The sequence below is a fragment of the Schistocerca americana genome, chromosome 9 (genome assembly GCF_021461395.2).
Source record: "Schistocerca americana isolate TAMUIC-IGC-003095 chromosome 9, iqSchAmer2.1, whole genome shotgun sequence".
NCBI classification, from domain to species: Eukaryota; Metazoa; Arthropoda; class Insecta; order Orthoptera; family Acrididae; genus Schistocerca; species Schistocerca americana.
This window is the reverse complement of record NC_060127.1, coordinates 72,076,960-72,103,405: the sequence shown is the minus strand read 5'-3', so window position 1 is coordinate 72,103,405 and position 26,446 is coordinate 72,076,960. Positions and strand designations below refer to the sequence as shown.

The 26,446-nt window shown below is 37.8% G+C and overlaps 1 protein-coding gene across 1 annotated transcript in view; it reads right to left on the bottom strand.

The window, feature by feature from the left end:
* LOC124550905 (nuclear RNA export factor 1-like) overlaps positions 1–26,446 on the bottom strand; it is a 144,063-nt gene that overhangs the window by 43,331 nt on the left and 74,286 nt on the right. Inside the window, exons 7-10 of the mRNA XM_047125687.1 lie at positions 24,687–24,877; positions 12,513–12,622; positions 8,742–8,778; positions 5,959–6,200 (exon numbers count right to left, since the gene is read on the bottom strand). Of these exons, the coding sequence (XP_046981643.1) occupies positions 5,959–6,200; positions 8,742–8,778; positions 12,513–12,622; positions 24,687–24,877 (580 nt within the window). The remainder of the gene's footprint in view (positions 1–5,958; positions 6,201–8,741; positions 8,779–12,512; positions 12,623–24,686; positions 24,878–26,446) is intronic.

Genomic DNA, 26,446 nt, shown 5'->3' with positions numbered 1-26,446 from the left:
AAGACGTGTATTTTTTGGCGCTGATGTTAAAGAATGATTTTAAGTGGAAATTAAAACTATATTATGAAACGACCACACGGCGTCTTCAAGTTATTTCAGCAGTGATTTGCAATGGTTATCGCCAAATTTATAAATGAATCCAGACAGAGAGAACTTCAAGAAATGTTCGTCAGACGGAGAACAGGAGGACCAGTGAACAACGAAAAAAGGACAACCTACAAGAAAATCAAAAAGTATTCCAAATGCAGCCACGAAGACTATATTATAATAGATACTACGTTTCTGACAGAATTATAAGGTAAATTACAACTTATTTCTGATACTATTTCCTTACAGTCACTTTTTGTAGTGTTGCCGACCCGGTCTGCCATTCACGGTCAAATTACAGCACTATCTCAATCAGTAATACGAAGTCCGCCGTATCTGTAACTTATTCCATCAAAATTCAAAACCCAATCAGATTTTCTATTTTGTATTTTCACGGCAGAACCCCGAGGGAAAGAAACACAACAAGTTATGGAGCATAAATGAAGCAGATGTTGACTATCATCCAACACATCAAAGACAATTTCAACATAAAACTTACAGACATGGTGCAGAAGTACGATTTATCACAGTCTTAATGTCAAAGTTAGCAGTTGCTCTGGAAGCAAAAGGAAAAACATTTGAACGTCAACATTCAATGGTGTATAAGAGATTCAAACAAATGTGAAGCGACAGGATTCCTACAAGTGAAAACATACTACAAGAGAAGGCTCGAGAAATTACCATGAATATTGGTGTTGAAAATACTGAATGGCTCTCGTTTTTGAGTGTATGTGGATAGAGTGAGGCTGTGGAATAGACAATGTAAACCACTGGAAGAACATTACATTACCACAATTAATATTGTTATAAGACTAGAAACAAAGCAAATAAAACTGGCATCATTTATAACTTAATTCCTGTGAAAATATGTTCTGGTATGGGACAAAAATGTCAAAAAGGTAAAAAAAAAGTAAAGTAAAAATGACTGCGCTATCGTGTGTAAACACTGACAGAAGTGAGAAGTTGCCCCCACTGACAATAGGGAAATTTAAAACTATCAGGTGTTTTAAAAAACATAAAAACACTACCTTGTACTTAAGAGTACAATAGCAATGCCTAAATGATATCGGAAATCTTTAAAGACTTCTTTGGAGTTTGGACAGCAGGAAGGAAAATAGTTCTTATTACTGACCAATCCCAAGGAAACATCATGTAACTGTTGTGTTTCTTCCACCAAACTGCACAAGTCATCTGCAGCCTCTGGTGGCTTAATACACTTTAAAATAAATGCATTTCTTGAGAAGAAGGGAGTGAAGAGTCAACGTTCCACAGGCTATGCATGTTTTGTTGCTGCCTAGAACTGTGTAAAACAACAAAACGTGCTGAATTGTTTTGCAAAGACTGGCTGTGATACATCAGTTGCTGTCAAACATGGCATTGCCCCCAAAAGCAGAATGGAGCAGAATCACAGGTGTTCCTGAAAATGTGACATTCTAGTACTGTTTCTTAGGATGATGATGATTTGATTTCCACACCTGAGATGACAACGTGATGTATGAAATGCTTGTGAAGGAACACTTAATTAGGAAGTGGTGGCGACTATATGACGATAGAGAAGAAAAATTAAGAAGAAGAAGAAGAAGAAGAGGAGGAGGAGGACACTGCACAGTTTTGCAGTTGCTGTGCAAGGACTTGATATCATCACGAACTACTTTTCCTTTTTTAATGTAGGCAACAACTTCTGTCATTACAGTATGCTGGAAGGCAAAAAACAAACTTCTTGAATATGTTATGTGAAAAGTGAGTCTGCAAAAAACCCATTATAAAAAATAAAGAGAAAAAAGAAAAGAAAGAACCAGTTTGAGGAAAAAAATATTTTGGTCCCCAGAAATTTGTTAAAATGAGGTTTTGTTGTATTAAGGTGAGTAGGAACGCACTATCCCGACAATGTTAAATTTAGTGACTTGGCTTTCCTGTATTTCAGGAACCACTGTAGCCATTGACATGAAACTTTTATAGGACATTAAACTGTATGTTCTAAGTCTACTGAACTACAATAATTGCATTTCAGCCAATGCTTTCGGAAATACAATTTTTTAATTACATGGTTAAAATTTTGTGTATGTTTTTTTGTACGTTATCCTAAATCATTTTAATTATACGTAACATTATGTTCTTCTTTTAGTTCAGTAGACTCAGGATGTGTTTGTTATTGCTCCCTGAAAATCTGAATATTCTACTTGAAGTGGTTTCTGAGATTTAGGGAAAAATGCAACAGTAAGTGTAAATTTCAGGAACGGCTTCTAAAGTTTCAAAAGACTGTAACTCACTTAATATGTGCTTAATTTCTTATTTTTAGACACTCAGATGCACCCTGCACCATATTGTATATCATCCTCTTGATTTTTTCCAAGTTTTTTCTTCTTTTCTTCTTTCTGGGCTCCTTAGTGGCCAACTGTGCTGCACACACTGCTTCATCAATTCGAACCTTGTCCATCTGTTCAAGTTCTCTGATGCAGTATGCTCCAGGATTAATTCCCATATCCTGTAGCACTTCCAACTTACCAATATTGCCATCATTAAAAGCAATAATGGCATCACTGACACCCCACTTTAGTGTCTTCATTCCAAGAAAACCATTTTTTGGTAAGCGAGTCCATATAAGATTGCTGAACGAATCTTTGGGATTCTGGGTCTGACCACGCAGTCACTTCTTCAGTAATTCAGGATTTGCCAGGTCTCTGTAAATAGTCGAATTAAGTCGGGTGATGCTGAGGGAATTAGATTAGGAAATCATATACTTAAAGTAGTAAAGGAGTTTTGCTACTTGGGGAGCAAAATAACTGATGGTGGTCGAAGTAGAGAGGATATAGAATGTAGACTGGCAATGGCAAGGAAAGTGTTTCTGAAGAAGAGAAATTTGTTAACATCGAGTTTAGATTTAAGTGTCAAGAAGTCGTTTCTGAAAGTATTTGTATGGAGAGTAGCCATGTATGGAAGTGAAACATGGACAATAAATAGTTTGGACAAGAAGAGAATAGAAGCTTTCGAAATGTGGCGCTACAGAAGAATGCTGAAGATTAGACGGATAGATCACATAACTAATGAGGAGGTATTGAGTAGTAATTGGGGAGAAGAGGAGTTTGTGGCACAACTCGACAAGAAGAAGGGACCGGTTGGTAGGACATGTCCTGAGGCATCAGGGGATCACAAATTTAGCATTGGAGGGTAAAAATCGTAGAGGGAGACCAAGAGATGAATACACTAAGCTGATTCAGAAGGATGTAGGTTGCAGTAAGTACTAGGAGATGAAGAAGCTTGCACAGGATAGAGTAGCATGGAGAGCTGCATCAAACCAGTCTCAGGACTGAAGACAACAACAACAACAACAAAAACTGTAAATAGGTTATATGATAGCCATGACTGCTGCTGAAATGGAATGTTTCAGGCTGTATGAACTGTTTTGAGTACTGGGCATTGTGATAATTGCACCGTGAATCAGGTCCAGGAGGGCAAAGGTGGTGTACTGGTTTTTCAGCAGTTGACAGTCTGTGAAAGAAGGTAGCCTATACTGCCTGCTTCATTTTCAACAAATCCTCAGTATTATTTCTAATTGCTATCCCAAAATACTGCTGTAGTTCATCAATCAGTTTGTCAGTCAGCCTTCCTCTTATGGTTTTACCATCAGGAAGTTTCTTGTCTCTCAAACTTTGTTTCAAATTCCTGAACCTGGTGTCCTCTTCTGGACATGACCAAAATATTCCAGATTTATGACAATCTTCTCAACATAAGGCTGAGTGGCTGCTACACTGTTATATGCTTTTGAGTCTCCATTGCCTAAGAACTCAGTTAACACACTCCCCTTTTCGTTCACTGATTGACTAAAATTTTTAATAGCTGCAGAGGCCTCCATACCACCACTTGTTCCTTCATAATTTCTGTCACAGATATGCCCTTCTTCATTCCCTGATTTACACTTATAACAATGTTCCGTTAAAATCTGGAAATCTATTACCTTTCCAGTATCCACACTGGTCACCATAGCAACAGAATTCTTACAACTGTATACACACTTCTGCCAAGTGCCATCAAAAGCTACTGTTATGTCAGTCGTACCATCATTTTATTTCAACAGCTTCGTTTGCAGCACCCTTCATGGACTCACATGCAACAGATTCCACAGCAGCTCCAATAAATCCTGCATACGTGTTGATTTTACAAGGTGGGCGTGGCATATTAATCATGGCACACATTGTTTCTGCTGCAGTGTGTCCTTTGCCAATTGCTCTCAATCCACAAAACCACCTAACATTTACTTCAAAATAATTATCTTTACACTTATCCGAATTCCAAAATGAATGAGTATATTTACAACTGGAACAATTAAGTTTCCTGGCTGGTCCATTTTATATCTCACCATCTTTATGTAAACTAGCTGGAGATCCACACATTTTACAACACACACACACATTCACCTATCACCCTTGTTAGGATATGTAAATCTATCAGAATATACCCTAATGTACCATTGAGATCACTTTCGTTTTGAGAAAATAGTGTATCACAATGTTTTATTTTAATCTTCAAAGCACCAATGCCTTTATTCGAAAATATATTACCATGAAACCCACGTTTCTTAAAAACACTTCATTTTGGCATCATACTTTACTTTTTGAGAGATTTACCAATCTATCTGACCCTTTTCCTCAGAAAAACATTAGGACTTCGACATACAATGCGTGTTTATACTATGAAACGATACGATACTGTTTTTGACAGTGCTACCGATACAAACACGTAATTTAACCTTTATAATATAGCAATCCACGGCCTTCTATATAAAAAATTACGTTTTATTAGATCTTTAAGTAATGCACGAAAAAATTTTAACATTTTCAAATGGTGTACATTATATTTAAAAAAAATAAAATAAAATATTTCCCATGCGACTTTATAATTTTATTTGGAAAATTGCAAATTTTATAATGAGATAAGAATTCGAAAACATGAAATTTTTTTTTAAGTTGTGACTCCCCTAAAACAATGGAAACTCCAGGTAGGAATATCAACAATGCACGAAAAGATAGATTGCTACTTGCCATAAAGACGTCATGTTAAGTTGTAAACAGGCACAATTAATGGAAACTTAAAGAAAGCTTTTGGCCAAAGCCTTCATCATCAAAAGAGGAACACACACCACTCATACACACAAGCAAGAACATCTTGAGCACATATGACTGCTAACTCTGGCAGGTGCGTGCACGAAGTCCACTTGCTTGTGTGTATGAATGGTATGTGTTTCTCTTTTGCTGATGAAGGCTGTGACCAAAAGCTTTGTGTAACATTCTTTTAATGGTGCCTGTCTGAGGTTTTACTGTATTATCAGACAATCACATTACACACTCCGCTACGTTAATAAATTACAAATGTTTTGTACTTGACAGCACACTGAAGTCTTCTAATCATAAAAGCAGTGTGTTTTTTTTTTTTTTTTTTTAAGAAAATCAGAGGCCCATTCCTTTATGAGATATACACTTGAAAAGTGATTTTCTATCATTGTAAAGAGCAAAGTGCTGTGGTGGCTTCCTGCAGACAGTACTCCTCATGATGCACTTGCAGCTTTTGATCTTATACATCTGGTGCCAACCAGCTTAAATCAGACAACAGATCAGTGTGCCTCTATGGTGGCTCACAGCCAACAAAAACACTTACATCACACTTTGTAAGGGCATCAAACCTCGGAAAGTTTTCAGATTGTGTTATAATTTCATATTACAGGTGAGATTGTACAATTGTATAAACAATAACTGTGTAAACTAGGAAGTAATAATAGGTATGATTAAATTCAGCAGAGATTCAAACAAACTGCATTAGACATGGAATAAAAGTGTCATTTTACTATAAGACACCGATTTTTTCTTTTTACCATACCTATGGCTGGTACTCTGTCCCGGTGGATACACAGCTGACAATGAGAAGAGTGCCTCCTCATGGTAAGCATCAGCCAATGGCAGGCGAGATTCTGAGTCGTATACACCGTAATACTGCTCTAAGAACGCCTGCACGAGTGCACGACCTTGTTCAGAGCATGCAAAATGTGCTTTTGCAAGCGGAATCTTGGCCTCTTCATCCTGAACGTCAAAGAGAATCGGTGGCGGTAGCTCCGTCCCGTCCTGTATAAAAAAGAGTACGTATAGACATTTTCCAACTAATTCACAACTTGAGTGGGACTAATGTTGAATTTTACCCATACTTATAACTGTCAACTAATTACGGCACACAAAACATTTCTTAAAAATCTCTAGCACAAAAAATTGGAATAATACGGCAAAAAAGCATGTCACTCAGTTCTTAAGGTTCACAATGAAAATGAGCAAGAAAATTACAAAGTCCCTTTTTACAGAAAAAAGACAAAGATGCAGTTTTCTTAGGAGATCACAATTTCTTTGTGTGAGCCTGATATCTTTTACTCTGTAGTACATCTCTTTAAACAATTTTTGACAATTTTGAAAACTGTCCCACCTCTCACTGTTAACACAACACTAAATTCTGACCACTCTATTTTGGCCAGTGACTACTTTTTCTCCAGTACAAGTGATAACGTCACACGACGGCATATGGCAAGTGTGTTTCTTGAACTTTCATTTTCCATTTACAGAATCTCTTGTACTAGTACTAAAATGTTTCTGCAGTTTAATATAAGCAGCCTACAAAAATGAAACACCTGCTGTATGTAGTATTTATTATCCCTTTGTACAACACAAAATGAAAATTTTGAGCCTTTCTGAAATAACGAATAGGTAATATACACACCCACTGAGAACACAGTCCGAATGCCATGTTACAGAATCACAGTGTGTAGTTTCCGAGAATTAATTTTTACACGAGGAATGTTGCAACAATGCATATTCTATACTCTGGGATGCAGAGGGAAATTTCAATAGTAGCACTACATTGCAACAGAATGATAAAATAAGTGATGGGTAACTTCAAGGTTGGTGTAATCCTTTTAATCTGAGGCCACTATTAAGAGGACTTGCATTTCAATGCCACTATTAATTAATTCAAGCCATCTCATTTCATTCAGTTTTACATGGCTGAATGCACTCTGTTCCATACCATGCCACCTCACTCACACCTAACTTTGGACCTCCACTTCAGCAACCCCAGTTGCTAACTGATCTCACATGTGACCACATAAGAACGATACAAAGGATTAAACATGTCCGCACACAGAATCTGAATTCCCAAATAACTTTCATGCAAATAACAAATTCCATGTTACTGGACTAGGTATACACAAGCATTTATTCTTTTCGTTGAAAAGAGAAAAGGGGAATGTTGAACTATAAGAAATGTTTCTTCAAATCCTACAATGGTGCAGTATCTGCATATACCTTGTTTTTGAAAACTAAACTCTCTAAAGCTATAAACAATGTAATACTGATAATTTTGTGCTTCAAAGCCTACTTATGTTAATGTTAGTAATAACCACCACAGCTGTATTTAGGCATGTTTATCATGTCACAACTAGTTTTGCTCAAAAATCGTTAAGTGACCTGCAGTAGAAAAGAAAAAAAAAAAAAAAAAAAAAATTATGCTAAAAGCTACAGTAATACACACAATTAATTACACGCAACTCACACAAATATTCTGCTCAGCATCCTCGATAACTGTACGTAACTCAAATGTCAGCAGTGTAATTAAAGTCATTATCTTCACATGGGACAATTACAACATCCCATATCAATATAGCATAATCGGTTCTGAGCAGGATGTTTACATCTTTCAATGACTGGCAGCCCAGTCTGGACTGTCCAGTGGTCACAGAACATTATGTTCCCTGCACTAACTCTGCACCCATACCGGCCAGTTGGCGGGATGTATGTATGCCGGTCGTGTTTCAAAATGTGTCAAACACTTCGTAAGGCAATTAGACTTATCTAGGAATGAAAACAGCAATAGTCTGTGAAAACTAGTTATGAAGATTGTTGGTGAATTATAATGCATATAATTTCCTGCATATATGTTTCTATGGCTTTCAGCCGAATCTTTATTTGGAAGAACAGTGAAACTGTTACAATTTGGGTAATATTTTCAAGTGGTGTAGTGGAACAACAAGTGGTCAAAATATAGTATGTAGTACACACTTCCACACGCATAGCAAAATTTATCAAATTACCAGCTCCAGAATTAAAATATCCACTTTCAAGTTTGCATCAAGACAAAATTTATGATTTCTAGCATTAAGCTGCAAGTTCCACAAGGAATGTACTTATTTAACTGAACTGGTAGAACTCTTACAATTAGCAGTGAAGCAGTCACTCCGTCACAGTGGTTTTACAAAATGTAAACCAGTATCCACATTTATACGAATAGTAGTCACAACATAAAAATGTAGGGTTAAAATAGCACAGAAGATAATGCGAGGTGATCTTAATAAAGCAATCAGCAATAAAGTGCTGGTGCTTCGCATCTTGCATCAGCTTCAGCATGCAAAGTTGTTTTTTTTACTGTGCACATGTTTAAGAGGAGTTGGACCCATTGCAATGCTATGGGTATTATAATTTTAAATATAGGCTTATAGTATAAACTCCTTGCAATCCTCAGACACTTTCAATACATATTAAAGTATGAAATGAATATTAAAATTGTTTGAGGCAGAAGGAGACAGACACTCTTCCATTACATTTTTTCCATATAGGACTACTCACCAGTTTTAACACTTTTGGAAACCTCTTCCTGACTTCACTGTTGAGGGGAAAAAAAATTGTAGATCTTTCATCTGAACAAGGGATCATCAAATGTGAGGACTGAAACAATGCTAAATAATGCATTAATTTTAATCCACACATACATACAAACATAATGCACTGCCATTCAACTTTATATTATGAAGGTACTTTACAATAAACTGTTGCCAAAAAATAGGATTCAATGATTTACACACCAACAGCAACTGAATCACTTACTTCTGTATTGTAATGCTATATTATAAAAGATGCAAATTTCAAGGTATGGAACAGTCTAAAGGAAATAAACAAGAAATCTCACTGGAAATTAAAATGCTGTAGATTTTCAGTGATTCATGCACACTGAAAAGGAGAAACATTATAAAAACAATGTATTTCCATATTCTGGACAAGCAGTCACCAGTCAAATGTCAGTTTTACTCCACAAAGCAGACAGTTACAAGAAGCTGGTGCATAAGCAACATCAGTTCCAAGACATTATCATATGTGTTGACTTTCATCAACTAACCATTATTTTGCAGTTTCAAATGCAGTATTTTTGTATGTACATGTAAATACTTGAATATAATAGGGAAACATTCCACGCGGGAAAAATATATTTAAATACTGGAGATCTGGTGTGAAAAAAGGGGAAAAAGTTTACATGTTTAAACATGTAAATAATTGATCAGATTTAACAAACAGAACTGAGGGGACATTCTCATTTCTTATTAAACCACTTTGCTGGCCAGGATACACTTGCAGAAAGGACGCAAAATGTGATTATTTTTAGAATTTGTGCACATTTCAATACAGTATCTGATACAGAAAGTTAGTTCTGTTGAAAATTTTTTGTAACAATGCTGGGATGGTATTATACCATACTGTAGAGGTAGAGATATAAACCACAATACATGTATCTGTGAGCTGTGTGAAAGTGGTGGCCTGTGTGTATAACGATGAACAGAACTGATATTGCCACACTGTATGTTGTCACAATGTCCCATATTCATTTTTACATTTTTAATGCCTTTTTTTTCAATGTCAGCCACAGTCAACATTGGAACAAAAATGCACAAAGCTTGAGTAAGGTTTACTCTTTGTACAAAAGTGTAATTGTTTCACTACTTCTGTGTAATGTAAGTGACAGTGCCGAGGACAGCAATGTGCACGACACAACAAGCAGTGGAGCCACCGAGAACAATAAAACTGAAGGGCATGGCACTAGGAGTGATCCACTGCGTTTGTGACAGGCTGTGAGCTCCAGAGAATACCACATCTGGCTATCAACGAATCATAAAGCTGGCCAATTAAAGAGAACAGCCTATTCTTAAACAGCACTGTCTGACAGTATTGTGGAAGGAGGAAAACACTGTTCTGTTGCTCAATTGATAAAATGGGTGTTGTCTCTTGTCTGCTGCTAGAATGGATGCATGTTCAGGAAAGAGCCTAATTTTGCAAGTACTGCAATCAAGTATAGTGATATTTTTTTATGGAAATAAGTTCATGCACTAGTAGTCTTGAATTTTGAAAAAAGAATGCAACTTGCAATAACCTTTTTGCCAGCTGGTTCAATATTCTCACCAGACAATATTTGGCACGTAACAAATCTACATTGTGTTATCTACAATGACTGCCAAGAAAACTAGAATGCAAACTAAATAATAACCAGTACCAAGATACTTTGAGTTTATACCTATTAACTCTGAAGGTAATTGGTGGTAGTAGCAGTGTTTTGCTGCATGCTTACATCCATTTATCATGGTAAAACCACTAAGCTTAGATGTCACAGCATGTTGGGTTGTCTTTGTGTAAATAGCAGCTGGAACTCAATAGTGTGACATTCTTAAAAGTAATTGCTGCCTGAATGTATGTTACATGACACCACATCACAAAACTAACTGGCTTTTTAACACTGTGGATAGCATATTTCTATAATTATGACATACAACACAGGTCTTCTTTACTACAACCCAACCCCCCCCCCCCTTTTAAGACAGAATTTTAACTTTTTGAATGACCTTCATAATAAAAAGTGTGAAAGTACTAATAATGAAACTGAAATAAATAGGTTCAACATAATAAAGCATTTGCCTCTGCTGAACAGCTACTCTTCACTTTTAGTTCATATATATATTACCACAACACGTAAATGTTAAAATAGCTATTTGTACACATTCAAGCATGCAGCTGTCAACAGAGACATTAACAACAAACTGGCTGCAGCACAAAAGTATATATATATGTGATCATTTCAAGTAAAAGTAATCCTTTGTTTGATGCGAATCAAGCAGACTTCTTGGTCTTACCAGCACCAACCCGATGTTGAGTGTGATGATCGTGCATGCATCTGGGAACCAATTACTGTTAAAACAGAAAACCACTTTCCAAAGAAAATGCTAGACGAGGACAAATATTAAATAAAAATAAACAACATCATCAAAAAGAAATGTTTGCCCTCGTATTCTCATACACAAAATATTGTTCCATGTTATTAAATCAGTGGTAATGAGCATCAATCCCATGGCAGAAAAATAAATATTGTAATCATATCATTAATAGTGAGATTAAAAATCTACTCATCTCGCCACAAAAAAAAGTCTGATAGTATTAAGTGGACAGATAAAAAAATCTATTCATGAAGCGGCAGCAGAAGAACACATACATAAAAACGAAGTTTTACTTATGCAAGCTTTCAAAGCCAGTGGCTCCTTCTAGCAGAAGGATTGAAGAGGAAGGAAGAGGGGTGAAGGCAAAGGACTGGAGATGTTTAGGAAAAGGGTAAGGGTTCAGGAAAGTCACCTAGTGCCCCTGGTCAGGGGAGACTTACCAACATGAGGAGAAGGAAAGAGTGATTGTTGGGAACTGATGGTGTAGTCCCCAACAGTTGGTCTTTTCTTCTCATCCCATCTGGTAAGTCTCCCTTGACCCCGAGGTTCTGGGTGACTTTTCCAAACTCTAACCCTTTCCCTAAACATCAACAGTCCTTTTCGTTACCACTCTTCCTTCCCCTTCAACCCTTCTGCCAGAAGAAGGAGCCACTGGCTCTGAAAGTTGGCATAAGTAAAATCTCTTTTCTTGTACATGTTCTGCTGCCGCTCGATGACTAGATTTTTTTTATCCATCCAATTACATTATATTGTCAAAAATTGATTACTTTTTTTCTGATAATATTAACATTTATTCATTTTGCAATCAATCTTCTGTCCTGCAACCCTGTAACAGTTCACGTGATACATCCTGTGTGTTATACTGGCAACCCACTAATCATATCATTTTCATGCAGCTGTTGAAATACTAACTTCAGTGATAATTAATATTTTATTAAAGGAGAAGTGCACAAAATGCCCAATTAGCTTAACAGCAGAGAACGTGACATTTATCCACTATAAACTCCACAATCCCCATCAACATTACATCACCTTTTGGCTACAACACAACAATTTTCCATTAGTACCTCTTATGATAGTAGCATCATGTACCCCACCAACACAATTCACTGCATCAAAATTATCTTTCTTTGTTACACACGCCTAAACATGGACATCCTCAATTCCTTTCTTTTCTTGTGCTTAGAGGTTCACAAGAAAGCTCCCACAGAAACTGAACTACATATTAATACCCATGCAGTGCAGTAATCAAGGACATCAGGATTACATCCATACATTAATGACCATCCCTCTACATGTGTTACGCATCAGCCCCTTGGGCAGATGTATTTCTTGTGCACCTACCGCGTCACCAGTGTCATACCTTACATAGGAACTTCTATCCTCATAGCGTCGACACACAGGATTGCCCTCAAGGACTAGTTCCACTAGGCGCAATCCCTTAAGTGCATCCAGCTCAATGATATTACGGATCTGGAAAAATAGAAATACAATAAAAATGTGAAATTGAAGTGACTGTTTCAAAGAAACTACAAAAGTTGCATACAAATTTGTATCGTACCTCAAATCCAACTAAAATACTTGAATATAATTCCATTACTTAATCCATCATTCAAATCCGGCTTAAATAGTGAAATTCTTATCTTCTACAGCCATTGCAAGTTCAAGTACACAGAGTAATGTGAAGTTATAGAATATGGGTCAATTAAATTCAGAAATTTTCTTGTAAACATTACAGGCACAAAACTTTTTGTACCCTCATTGAAACTGTGTGCCAGACCGAGGCTTGAGTTAGAGACCTTTGCCCTTCACAGCCAAGTGCTCTACTGACTGAGCTATACTTTCACCAGTACCTCATCTCATACCTTATGAACTTCACAGGAGTTCCCCTGCGAAACTTGCAAAATTAGCACTCTTGAATGAAATATTGCGCAGACATGGCTTAGCCACAGCCTGGGATATGTTTCCAGACTGAAATTTTTATTCAGCACACACACACACACACACACACACACACACACACACACACACACTACTGCAGATCAGCACACACACACACACACACACACACACACACACACACACACACACACACACACACACAACTGCAGAGTGAAAATTTCATTCTGTTTACTATGCTAATGATTTCACAACTAACTCATTATCTGTAAGTGATACAGTCAAGAAGGGAAACAGAGTAACCTTCAAAGTAATATAGTTAACCAATATGGGGAAGTTATAGCTACAGCGACAAATGAAGGGGAATTTTCAAGTTAAATACTGCTAAAGACATAGGTGAAGTTGTAAACCATTTTAATACTCTACAAATGGTTTTTTATGGCATAGAAGACTTGGCCCGAAGTCTAAGAAAGATATTTTTGTAGGCTACTGTGAGGCTTAGGCCGGTATTACACTATCAAATTTCTTTGTCCAGTACCTTTGTCAAAGATATTTGATGGTGTAATAGGAACTTTGTCAAATGTCATGCAATATTTGATCAAATCTAGGGCCTCCCTGTAGCTTTGATCAAAGAAATCGCTTGTCTTCTGTTCACTGCAATGTGACATGTTACCACATGGAGCACTAGCATCGCTGCAGCGTTCTGTCGTCTGTAGTGCTTTTATAAACATTGCCGGTAAATACAATTGGTGTGTGCTGACAACTACAAAATTAATAGAGATGTATGAAACTGATGAGGCGCTTTACAACGTGAGGCACCCTGAATACAGAAATAGATTAAGAAGATTGGAGACGAGACCTAACCTAACCTAACCTAACCTAGCCCTCTCCTGCAGCAAGGAATTGGAGTGTTAACAGAGAGCCTGTCTTCTAAAGATGTAGCAGTTCTTAAGTGAATATTGTGCTTTGTGATATGAGGATACACTTCACTGAGCACATACAGAAATGTATGCTCATCCATTCTTAAGTAATTGAAGTACGACTTGACGTCTTCCACTGTTAGCTCAAGTAACAAGTTTTGTTGAATGCTTTTATCGTGTCGTCGTAAAACCCACGGCTTCACCCAGATTAGATTAGTTTTCCATTCCATAGATCCGTGCTGAGGAGATCCTCGCAGATGTGGAACATGTCAATTTTTTTAAAGCTGAAATAACAATACTAATAGTATGAATAAATACAATACATCATTTGTTTCTATTAAAAAATTTTGTCACTGGAGTAGGAGGAGTTGGCCACTAGTAAGTCTTTCAGGCTCCTTTTAAACTGATCTTTATTTGTAACTAAATTTTTTATGTTTGCTGGCAAATTATTGAAGATGAGTGTTCCTGAGTAGTGGATCCCTTTTTGAACTACAATAAGTGCGTTTAAGTCCTTGTGCAGATCATTTTTGTTCCTAGTATTGTATGTATGTACAGAGTTGTTTGTTGGAAAAAGATATATTATTTACGACAAATTTCATTAAGGAGTAAATATACTGAGAGGTAGTAGTTAGTATACCCAGTTCTTTGAAGAGGTTTCAGCAGGACGTCCGTGAATTTACTCCACATATAATACGTATTACACGCTTCTGGACTCTGAAACTTTTGTTTTACTTGAAGATTTACCCCAAAATATTATACCATATGACATTATGGAATGAAAGTTTGCAACCTTTTTCATTCTTATGTTGCCTATGTCTGCTAACACTTAAATTGCAAATACAGATCTGTTAAGGCGTTTCTGCAGTTCTGTGGTGTGCTCCACCCAACTGAATTTATTATCAAGTTGTAATCCCAGGAATTTAAGACTGTCAAGCTCGTATGTATGGTTCCATTTTTTCCCCCACTTCTTTTCCGCATGTGCACACAATGCAACTGGGGTACGTGCAACTGCTACGGTTAATAACAAGTTGTTGTCAGCCATCTTGAATTTCAATGAAAAATTTGATGACAGTGTAATACCCCTTCTAGCGCTACGTCAAAGATCTTTGTCAAATATATTTGACGGAATGTTTGATCACATCTTTGATCAAATCTTTGACAAAGAAATTTGATAGTGTAACACCGCCCTTACAAATGAGAAGATACAGAATGGTAAATATGTATTTCTAGAGAATAATGAAAATGGAATAAAAGTATGGAGAAGAGGAAGAAAGCATTTCAAGACATTCTTTTGGTGCACCTAAACCTAAAGAATATCCTGATTATGGAATGTATATAGTCCAACCTTTTAATGATGAACCAACAATGGTTGGAGAGTCTACGATTGGTCTGAATTTCCAACTATGGAAAGCAGCCATGGAAAGAGAATTGGAGTCATTTTATCAAAAATGAAACTTTTGAATGGCTCGAAATATCAGAAAGAAGAAAACCGTTACAATCACGATAGATGTTTAACATAAAAAAATCTAGTGGGTGTAGCAGAAAAATCTAAAGCACGACTTCTAGTCAATGGATGGTCACGAGAAGAAGGGTTAGACTACAGAGAAACATTTTTGCTAGAGGTAAAATATGGATCACTTTGATACTTTTTAGTCATGGCAATAACAAAAATATTTACTAATTCACCAAATGGATGGGAAGACAGCTTCCTCAAATGGGGAATTAGATGATGAAATCTACATGATCCCTCCAGCAGAAGCTGGAAAAAAAAATAATTTAGAAAACGGAAGATTTGGCAATTGAAGATAAGTATTTATGGATTAAAACAAGTTGGCCCTTGCTGCAACACAGATGTCTGCGTAAAACCTTGCTAAAGATGGGTATGAAGCAATCTAAGACATATTGTGGTCTCTATTATAGATTAAATGAAGAGGTCACAATGGCTATATGAGCGGACGATTTCTACACTCTAACTAAAGATGAAGAACATATGGAACAATTTTAAGGGATAATTAAAAACCAAATTTAACATGCATGATTTGGGAGGGATAAAACAATACTTGGATAAACCCCCTCCCTCCCTCCCCCCCCCCCCCCCCCCCCCCCCACACACACACACACACACACACACACACACACACACCTGCAGTCTCATGAAATAGACGTCACACTACGAGCAGCAGCACCAGTGTATGATACAAGTGGCGACTGGGTGAGGGTGGAGGAGACTGGGACGAGGAGGGGGAAGGATGGTGGACAGTATAGAGCTCCAGGTTAGACGGAGGGCAGGCGAGAGGTGAGGAGGGACAAGAATGGGCGGTGGGAGGATCAGAAAAGGAGACAAGTAGAAAGACTGGGTGCAATGGTGGAATGTGGGCCGTGTAGTGCTGGAAAGGGAACAGGGAAAGGGCTGGAAGGGTGAGGACAATGACCAACGAAGTTTGAGGGCAGGAGGGTTATGGGAATGTAGGATATTTTGCAGGGAAAGTTCCCAGCTGCGCAATTCGGAAAAGCTGGTGTTGGTGGAAAGGATCCATATGGCACAAGCTATGAAGCAGTTACTGAAATGAAGGATGTCATGTTTGGCAGTGTGCTCAGCAACAAGGTGGTCCACTTGTTTTTTGGCCACAGTTTGTCAGTGGCCAGTCATGCTGACAGACAGCTTGTTCGTTGTCGTGCCCACATAGAATGCAGCACATTGGTTGCAGCTTAGCTTGTATATCACATGACTGGTTTCACAGGTATCCCTCCCATTGATAGGATAGGTGACGTTTGTGACAGAACTGGAGTAGGTGGTGGTGGGATGATGTATGGGACAGGTCTGGCATTTATGTCCTATCACAGGGGTATGAGCCATCAGGTAAGGGTTTGGGAGCAGGGGTTGTGTAGGGATGGACAAGTATATTGTGTAGGTTCGGTGGACAGCTGAATACCACTGTGGGAGGGGTGGGAAGGATAGTTGGCAGGACATTTCTCATTTCATGGCATGATGAGAGGTAGTGAAACCATGGCGGAGAATGTAATTCAGTTGCACCAGTTCTGGGTGGTACTGAGTTACAAGGGGAATGCTCCTCTGTGACCGGATGGTGGGACTTTCGGAGGTGGTTGGAGACTGGAAAGATAAGGCATGGGAGATTTGTTTTTGTACAAGGTTGGGAGGATAATTACAGTCCGTGAAAGCTTCAGTGAGACCCTCAGTATATTTTGAGAGGGACTGCTCATCACTGCAGATGCGCCGACCATGGGTAACTAGGCTGTATGGAAGCGACTTCATGGCATGGAACGGGTGGCAGCTGTCAAAGTGGAGGTATTGCTGGTGTTAGTAGGTTTGATATGGATGGAGGTGTTGATGTAGCCATCTTTGAGGTGGAGGTCAACATCTAGGAAGGTGGTTTGTTGAGTTGAGTAGGACCAGATCAAGCAAATGGGGGAGAAAAAGTTGTGGTTCTGGAGAAATGTGGATAGGGTGTCCTCATCCTCAATTCAGATTGCAAAGATGTCATTAATGTATCTGGACCAAGTGAGGGGTTTAGGATTTTGGGTGTTTAGGTAGCATTCTTCTAGATGGTCCATGAATAGGTTGGCATAGGATGGTGCCACGCAAGAGTCCTTGGCTGTCCTTTGGATTTGTCTGTAGGTAATGCCTTCAAAGGAGAAGTAATTGTGCAATAATGGTAAGGCCATGGCAGTGGGGATGTTACTGTAAAGGGAGGTGGCATAAATAGTGACAAGCAGGGCACCGTGTTGTAAAGGGACAGGGACTTTGGAGAGTCGGTGGAGGGAATGGTTGGTATCTTTTATACAGGAGGGTAGGTTCCAGGTAATAGGTTGAAACTGTTGGTCTACGAGAGCAGAGATTCTCTCCGTGGGGGCACAGAAGCTGGCCACAATGCTGCATTCTGGATGGTTGGCTTTATGGGCTTTAGGAAGCATGTAGAAGATAGGAGTGCAGATAGTGATAGGGGTGAGCAGAGAGATGGACTCTGGGGAGAGGTTCTGGGAAGGGCCTAAGGATTTCTGGAATGGGGTCACTGCATCAAGGTTTGTACGTGGAAGTATCTGACAGCTGGCGGAGTCCTTCTGCCATGTAATCCCTGAGGTTCAAAACAACAGTGGTGGAGCCTTTGTTGGCAGGTAGGATTATAAGGTCGGGATCAGTTTTTAGATGGTGGACTGCAGTTCTTTCTGCAGATGTAAGGTTGGTTTGAGATGGTGGACTGCAGTTCTTTCTGCAGATGTAAGGTTGGTTTGAGATGGTGGACTGCAGTTCTTTCTGCAGATGTAAGGTTGGTTTGAGATGGTGGACTGCAGTTCTTTCTGCAGATGTAAGGTTGCTTTGCATGTTGAGGGGTTTAGGGACTGATGGTGAGGCATGGTCCAAGGATAAGAAATTCTGGAAAGTTAACAGGGGGTGATTTGGGAGTAATGGTGGTGGATCACGGTTGGATGGAGCAGTGAACTGAGTTAGGCAGGGTTCAACACTGGTATTTGGTTGAATCTGATCTGCAGGGTTGGTGGTGAAAAGGTGTTTCCACTGTAGGGACCAGGAGAAGGAGAGAAGATCTTTAACAAGTCCTGGATGACTTAATTTGGGAGGGGAACAAAATTTGAGGCCTTTGGAAAGGGCTGATGTTTCTCTGAGGCTAGGGCTTCTGGAGGAAAGGTTGATGACTGTGGTGGGAGTGAGTTTTGGATGGTGGAATAAGTGGAGTAGGTCTGCGAGACAGGGTTTGTAAGCTATGAGGGGGCGTACGGGAGGTTTGGAGGTTGTTGTTGAGGTGGTGGGCAGTGGTACTCCAAAGCAGGAGTAGGAAATGAGCAAGGTGGAGAGCTTTTTGAGGCAGCATTGTGCATGTTGCTCTAGTTCCTGGAGGGCAAGATTCTCAATGTGTGTTATGGGTTATAGGAATTTGGGATTGCGTAGCACGAGAATTTTGCGGATGGAGAGAAGATACCACGAGGAGTTTTGGGGTTGGTTGATATGGTTTTGCCGGACTATGTTGGTGAGGGCTAAGGACTGGCGGAATCTCAACAGGTGGACAGGTGGAGGTCATTGTGCAGCAGCCAAAGATGGAAAATTTGCTGGTAAGGCCATTTGGGGGGGGATTTCATGAGAGACTGGGTTCTAGCTAAGGATAAGGAAACTTTTCTGTATTGACGCAGGTGGAAGGAGTACAGATCCATGGCGGTGGGAAAAATGTGAAAAATTATGTAAATAATGTGGTCACTCCCATCATGCATCGGTGCTGCTACTCGCAGTGTGGCCTCAGTTGCCTGAGACGGCAGTGTCTCTCTCTCTCTCTCTCTCTCTCTCTCTCTCTCTCTCTCTCTCTCTCTCTCTCTCTCTCTCTGTGCGTGTGCGCGCGTGCGCGTGTGTGAGAGAGAGAGGGAGAGATCGATCTATTTTTTATGAACACCTTACTGGCTGAAAGCTTTATTTGTGACAATCTTTCTGTTGTGCCTATCTGCAACTCAGCCTCTCCACTATATGGTGAGTGGCAACTTCCCCTATCATAATATTGTTACATTCCATCCTGGATTTTCCATTTTTTGATACTTGGATGTGAAGATTTTTAAAAATACGAAAACAGACGAGTTATTACAGACCAATCATCATACACAAAGAAAATTTTGAAAACGTTTGGCATGAGTAACTGTAAACCCATTTCTACTCTGATGGAACCAGGAGCCAAGTTAACGACCAATGCATAAGATGTACAGTTCAATGAAAATGTACCATATTTAGAGGCAGTATGAGCATTTTGTATTTGTCACAAAGATCAAGGCCTGATATTGCTTTCGCCACAAATGCTATAATCAGATTCTGCAAAAGCCAGAGAGAGAAATGCTCGAAAGCCATTAAAAGACTATTTAGATATCTAAAAGGACAGACAGACTATAGATTAAGATATTGTAAAAAGGGAAATAAAAAAACTAACGGGCTATAGTGATGCAAATAGTGAAGGGAGTTGGACAGCAGGTCTTCCACTACTGGATGTTGTTTCAGATTAATGGTAGGACTTACGTCCTGGTCTCATAAAAGGTAGCTCTCTAGAAGCTGAGTATGTGGCTGTCACATGCAATTGAAGAACCGTTGTGGGTCAGAACTCTAAAAAAGTGATATAGAGCCTAATATCTGTATGGAACCCACTAAGATATTCTTTGACAAGGAAGCTATACACTTCGATAAAAATTATGTTACTAGTGCCAGAATCAAACACGTAGACATAAAGCACCATTTTGTTGAGATTAGATTCAGGTTTTGCCTAGTAAGGCAACGCGGGGCTTCCGCGTAGTTCCCCTACACTCTGTAAAGAAGTATGGGACTCATCATTATCATCATCATGATTCAGGTTTTGTTCCACAAACCCAAAAAATGAGACGATTCTTGTGGGTGTGGAACATGTCAGAAAGTATAACATAAAAACATTAAACATTTGAATGATACTTACTACCATGATCACATTTTTTTTTTTTTTTTTTCGGGAGGTTATCGAAACAGGTTAATAAAACGTGGTAACTGGAACAGCTATTATTTACAGAATTAACACGCTGTCAGAATGAAACATTGTTATGCACTATTAATAAATTTATCATACGCAAAATACCTAATCTTGACTGTTGTGACCAAGTGCTGTCAAAACTGAAATATAATACTTATTTTTACTTAAGCTAGTTTAATAGTCTCTGTTAAGATATTCATCTATGGAGTGGGAGGAGTTGCCTATCAAAAAGTCTTTCAAACTCTGTTTAAACCGTGCTTTATCTGAAATCAAGTTTTTAATAGTTGCCAGAAATTTATTGAAAATGTGTGTTCCTGAATACTGGACCCCTTTTTGGACCAAGGTAAGTGATTTTAGGTCTTTATGTAGATTGTTCTTATTCCTAGTATTGATACTATGTATTGAGCTACTGGTTGGAAATAGAGATTCATTTCTTGCAACAAATTTCATTAAGAAATAAATATACTGAGAAGCAGTGGTTACAATACAGAGTTCCTTGAACAGGTTTCTACATGATGTTCTTGAATTTACACCACAAACGATTTTTATCACACACATTTGCACCCTAAAAACTTTTGCTCCGTTCGATGAGTTACCCCAGAATATGATCCCATATGACATAATACAATGAAAGTAAGCAAAGTACGCAAGTTGTTTTTATTTTTATTTTTTTATTTTATTTGTCTCTCCTACATCTGACATCATTCTCACGGCAAATACAGACTTGTTTAGGTGTTTAAGCAATTCTGTGGTATGCCCTTCCCAACTGAATTTATTATCGAGTTGTAATCCCAGAAATTTAACACTGTCAACCTCTTCGATCTGCATTTCTTCATATGTTATACACATACTGGAAGGAAATCTCTTACTGGTTCTGAACTGCATATAATGGGTCTTTTCAAAGTTTAATGACAGTGAATTAGCTTTAAACCACTTATTAATGTCTGTGAAAATTTGATTATCAGCTATTTCTAAGTCTGTACTTGACTTGTTACTTACTGCAATGTTTGCATCATCTGCAAAATGTTTGTATATTTGCAAACAAAACAATCTTAACATCTGGCAATGTAACAGATGAGAGGTCATTAATGTACACAAGAAAAAGCAATTGGCCCAAGATGGAACCTTGAGGAACACCACATGTAATTAATCCCCAGTCAGATGAAGACTGACTGCTTACTGCGCAGGTATTTTGCAACGACACCCTTTGTTTCCTGTTAGATAAGACTCAAACCATTTCACAGAATTGCTGGTGACATCATAATATCCTAATTCACTGAAGAGAATGCTGTGGTTCACAGTCAAAGGGTTTTGACAGGTCACAGAAAATGCCAGTAGCCTCTAATTTATTATCTAATGAACTAAGTACATTCTCACTGTTAAGTGTAAATAGCTTTCTCTATATCAAAACACTTAAGAAATCCAAACTGTTGCTTGGACAATATATTATTTGCAGTAAGATGTTTAAGGAGACATTTGAACACAACCTTTTCAAATATTTTTGAGAAATCCCGCAAAAGTGAAATTGGTCGATAGTTTGATGGTATCTCTATCACCGTTCTTGTAAAGAGGCTTAACTTCAGCATATTCTGCTGATAAGAGATTGATTTCACAAATAATGTAAGATAGAATTCAACTCACATAAGCACTCTTTGATTAACTTTGTTGATATGTTATCATACCCACTGGAATACTTAGATTTTTAAGGATTTTATGATGGACGCTACTTCTTTGGCAGACGTGTCATTTCCATTTTACTGAAGGTATTTTTAAAGAGTGGTCTCAGATACTCCATTGCACTGTTCACTGAACGTGATAACCCCAAGCTGTCTGTAACAGAAATAAAGTACTTGTTTAAGAGGTTTGCAACACTACATACAGTTCTGTTCCTCTACCTTTATGGCCCCACCTGTTTCTGTCTTCACTATATCCCATAGAGTTTTTATTTTGTTGCCTGATGTAATTATCTTTTTCTCATAATCAATCTGCTTTGATTTCTGGATTACTTAGTTCAATATTTTGCTGTATTCTTTGTAATACATTACAATTCTAACATCAGAGTTGTTCCTAGATAGTAGATACAGACTCCTTTTTGTCTAACAGGATATCTTTGTTCCTTGTGTGATTTGAGTTACCTTTAGGGGAAATTTTTTTTCGAAAGTGGAGGTAACTTTATTAATGACTGCTTCGTATTTGTAAGGAATCACACAGAGCAAGGGATAGTGAATTCAACTATTTATGGACAGAAGAGATGTTGGCTGATCTACTAACCAAATCCATGAACATGAAGAAATTTTGGAAGCCAGTGAGACAATATGGTTTGGCTTATGAAAGTGACATCTGAAGTACCTCTTCCATGGGGATGTTGGGAACATAAGAACAATATATTTTTATGTGGAAGTGTGTGCTGCATTGTGTACTGCACGGATTGTAATAGGCATTTATGACTGTGCTTTGTATACTTTGTGGCATTACCTTAATGACATATTGTAATGCACTGTTCTACGTAATTATGGATGTTAGAACACGACTTATTCTTGTATTTTTCGTATTCAGAATTAATTATTTCATTCTGCCAGTGCCAACAAAAATGGACTTTCATTTCAGAATTGAGACCACTTGCTACCTGTGAAATGGAAAGACATTACGGACATATTTCTTTTGACACCAAAACACAAAATCACCGCATCTGATGTCAATATCGGAATAAAATTAGGGATGACATAAGATGAAACCTGCCTTTATTTTGGATTACAATAGAAACAAGGCTGGTGTGGAGTACAGAGACCAGCTAACGAGCTGACAGTCTTTCAAGAGGAAGCAAATAAAATGGCAAAAAGAAAGCTTTTGTTCACATTTTCATGATCATGATGATAAAATCTTATGTAAAAATCAGGTTACTATCAAACATTTCTTCAAATTGCTTAGTGACCTGGCAGCGACATTGATAAACAAAGGACGCCTGGTTGAAATCAATTTCCACTCAAAATAGTTTATATGTAAACAAACTCCAAAAGCGTTTAAAATTTTTCATTCAACGGCAAAAGTAACTATGTAATTTTCAATCAAAATCCAAATTTTCAGACAACTTCTAATTCTGCCTCATGTTAGGAAAAAAAGGTGGGGTATGGGGTGGGGGGGAAGGCAAAAAATTCTATTATTGTGAAAACAGTTTCATTTCGGTATACAAAATGGTTGCTTGTGTAAATCTGCGTTTCATTTTAGTATTTCATAGAAAAAAGACCCTTCTTTCAAATACAATGAAATGATGTAAGTTCTGCGTAGTAGAATTCGCAACATAAAATGCAGGAAAACTATGAAAAAGCCAGTTGAATTACACCCTAACTGCCCAGTCCTTGAACTGTCAAATCAGATGTTACTGGGGGAATCAGGCTACAAAGTCACATACTAAAAGCAGCAGACCAGTTTAGCTATTTGGGCAGTAAAATAAACGATAATGGCTGAAGTAGAGGGAATACAAAATGCAAACTAGCAACAGCAAGGAGAGTATTTCTGAAAAAGAAGAAATAATTAACATCTACTAACATCAATTTAAATGTTATGAAGTCTTTCCTGAAGGCACTTGTCTGGAGTGTGGCCTTGTAAAGTGAAATGGGGATGATAAACAATTCAGACAAGCAGAAAACCGAATCTTTTGAAATGTGAACCTACAGAAGAATACGGAAGATCAGATGGGTACATCAAATAACCAATGAGGTGGTTGTGAATTGAATTCTGAATAAAAGAAATTTATGCCACAACTTGCCTAAAACAAGGAGTGGCTAATAAGATACATCCGGGGCCATCAATAAATTGTCAATGTGGTAATGTGTGGGAGAAAAAAATTTAAATGGATGTAGGTTGCAGTTGTTATACAGAATGAAGAAGTTTGTAAAGGACAGACCAGCGTGGAGAGCTGCATCAAACTATTCTTTGGACATGAGGAAACAACTCAAATTGGGAAAGGCAGGGAAGGAAATTGGCTTTGTTCTTTTCAAAAGAACTGTCTATCTTTTGTTTTGAGAAATTTAGGGAACCCACAGAAAACATAAATGGCAATGGTCACACAAGGAACTGAAGCCAATTCTCCTGAATAATAATCCTGTGACTTAAGCACAGTGCCATCTTACTCTATGGACACAGGTAGAAAGGTTGGCATCATCATGTGTTTTGGTTAACACGTGTAAAATAAAACAAAGGGTGTAATTCACACACCTTGTTGTTCCCAATGTGTAGCACAGTCAAAGATGGCAAGCGGCGTGCCACGACTCCCAAAAGGTCTATTCCACCCAGCCTGTTGTCAGACAAGTTCAGGGCTGCCAGTTCAGAAATGTTCTCGGCAACTAGATCCAGCATAGCGGATAATACAGCAGGCCGTTGGATAGGGAGTGCGTGTTCCATCATATCTGAAAAAAAAAAAAAATAAATAAATAAATAAAAAAAATAAGAGAGAAAAAACTCAATATGACATAAAAAAAGTGTTTCACAACTCTTCAATCTAAAATAAATGGGAATTTGCACCAATACATATATAAGTAATTCATCAATGATTAACAAGAAACATTATTACGCGAAATGGAAACCACATGAAGAGATGTAGTGTTATTTTGAAACAATATTAAAGTTATTATATATCACTCATTTTTATTGTTATGAGTGACTTATATGTGATCAGATTTTTACATTTGCATTGCAAATGCGTTCTTATGCACATTTGCTTTTCCAGTTTAGTTTTGCTAGATGATGTGCAATATCTATAATCAAAAAATGGTTACTTTTTCGAAATTTATAAGCAGGAAATATAGCTATTTCAAACTCTCTCTCATACGGCAGTTGTTTTTGATATTATTCATTTCTAAGTAGCATTTATTATATAAATTCACATTAACTGCAAATACGAGTTTTTCAGATCCCTAGGGATCACAAATGGCTATGAAGATTCAATACATAGTGACAGGCTGATAGAATTACAGAAAATGTAAAAGAAAGTTCATTGTCAAAAAAGTATCATGTAAGTTTCCTACACCTGTACTATTTTAGTAATTTTCAATGTTATTTTGTTTTTATCCTCGATTGTCATTTCCATACTTGTGGAAACTCATGGTGCAATGAGATAAATTGTAATAAAACACTTTTGCTAAACACGTGCAGTGATACATCGATGTCAAATACAACTACACACTGTCAAGTGTTTGACGAAACTAGTAAAGTTTGCCACAGTGATAATTTACAGAGGCCTCAAATTATGAAAGCTAGGTAGCGTACTTCTTACTTTCATATGTGCCTACTGTTAGCAACAGACATCTCTCTTCCTGGTCCAACAAGTCTGTTTCGTAATTTATAAAATATTACAATGTAACACACAGAATGTCTTCGGTAGGCGCTCTGTCATTTTCACTTATAATACGGAATTTACAACACACATACCAGCACATGTGTGTCCGCTTTCAATCACTGTGCTCATGCAACACCTGAAATTCTGAACATTCATTTATATTCTCTGTAATTCTTAACAACATAATGCTAGGCTTGCAATATTTATCATTATCATTTATCAATTGTTATCATTTTACTCATTTTTAATTTCCATTTATAATGAGTAGCTGGCTGCAAGTGGTCTGCGGCAAATAAGTATTGCATTTGACACAAGACCATTAATGGAGGCTAAGAGAAGATAAAGTAAGTTCAATACTGCACCAAACTTTGTCACTTTTAACTGTATCCACATACTATGGACAAATACAAGAGTAATCACTTTTCACAAATGTATTTTGTATATCTTTTTACTACCATCCACCCTGCCCCAATAGCTAAAGGCAACTTCCTCTTCCCCTTCCATTCATATCAAATTTTTTATGGATGATTCATTGTTCTGTACATCTTCCCTCTCCTATGGCTGAATTTACAGTCTTTCTTACGTCCAAAATATACCTGACAATGATTATACTGATATGGCAAAATAATGGCTAGTCACT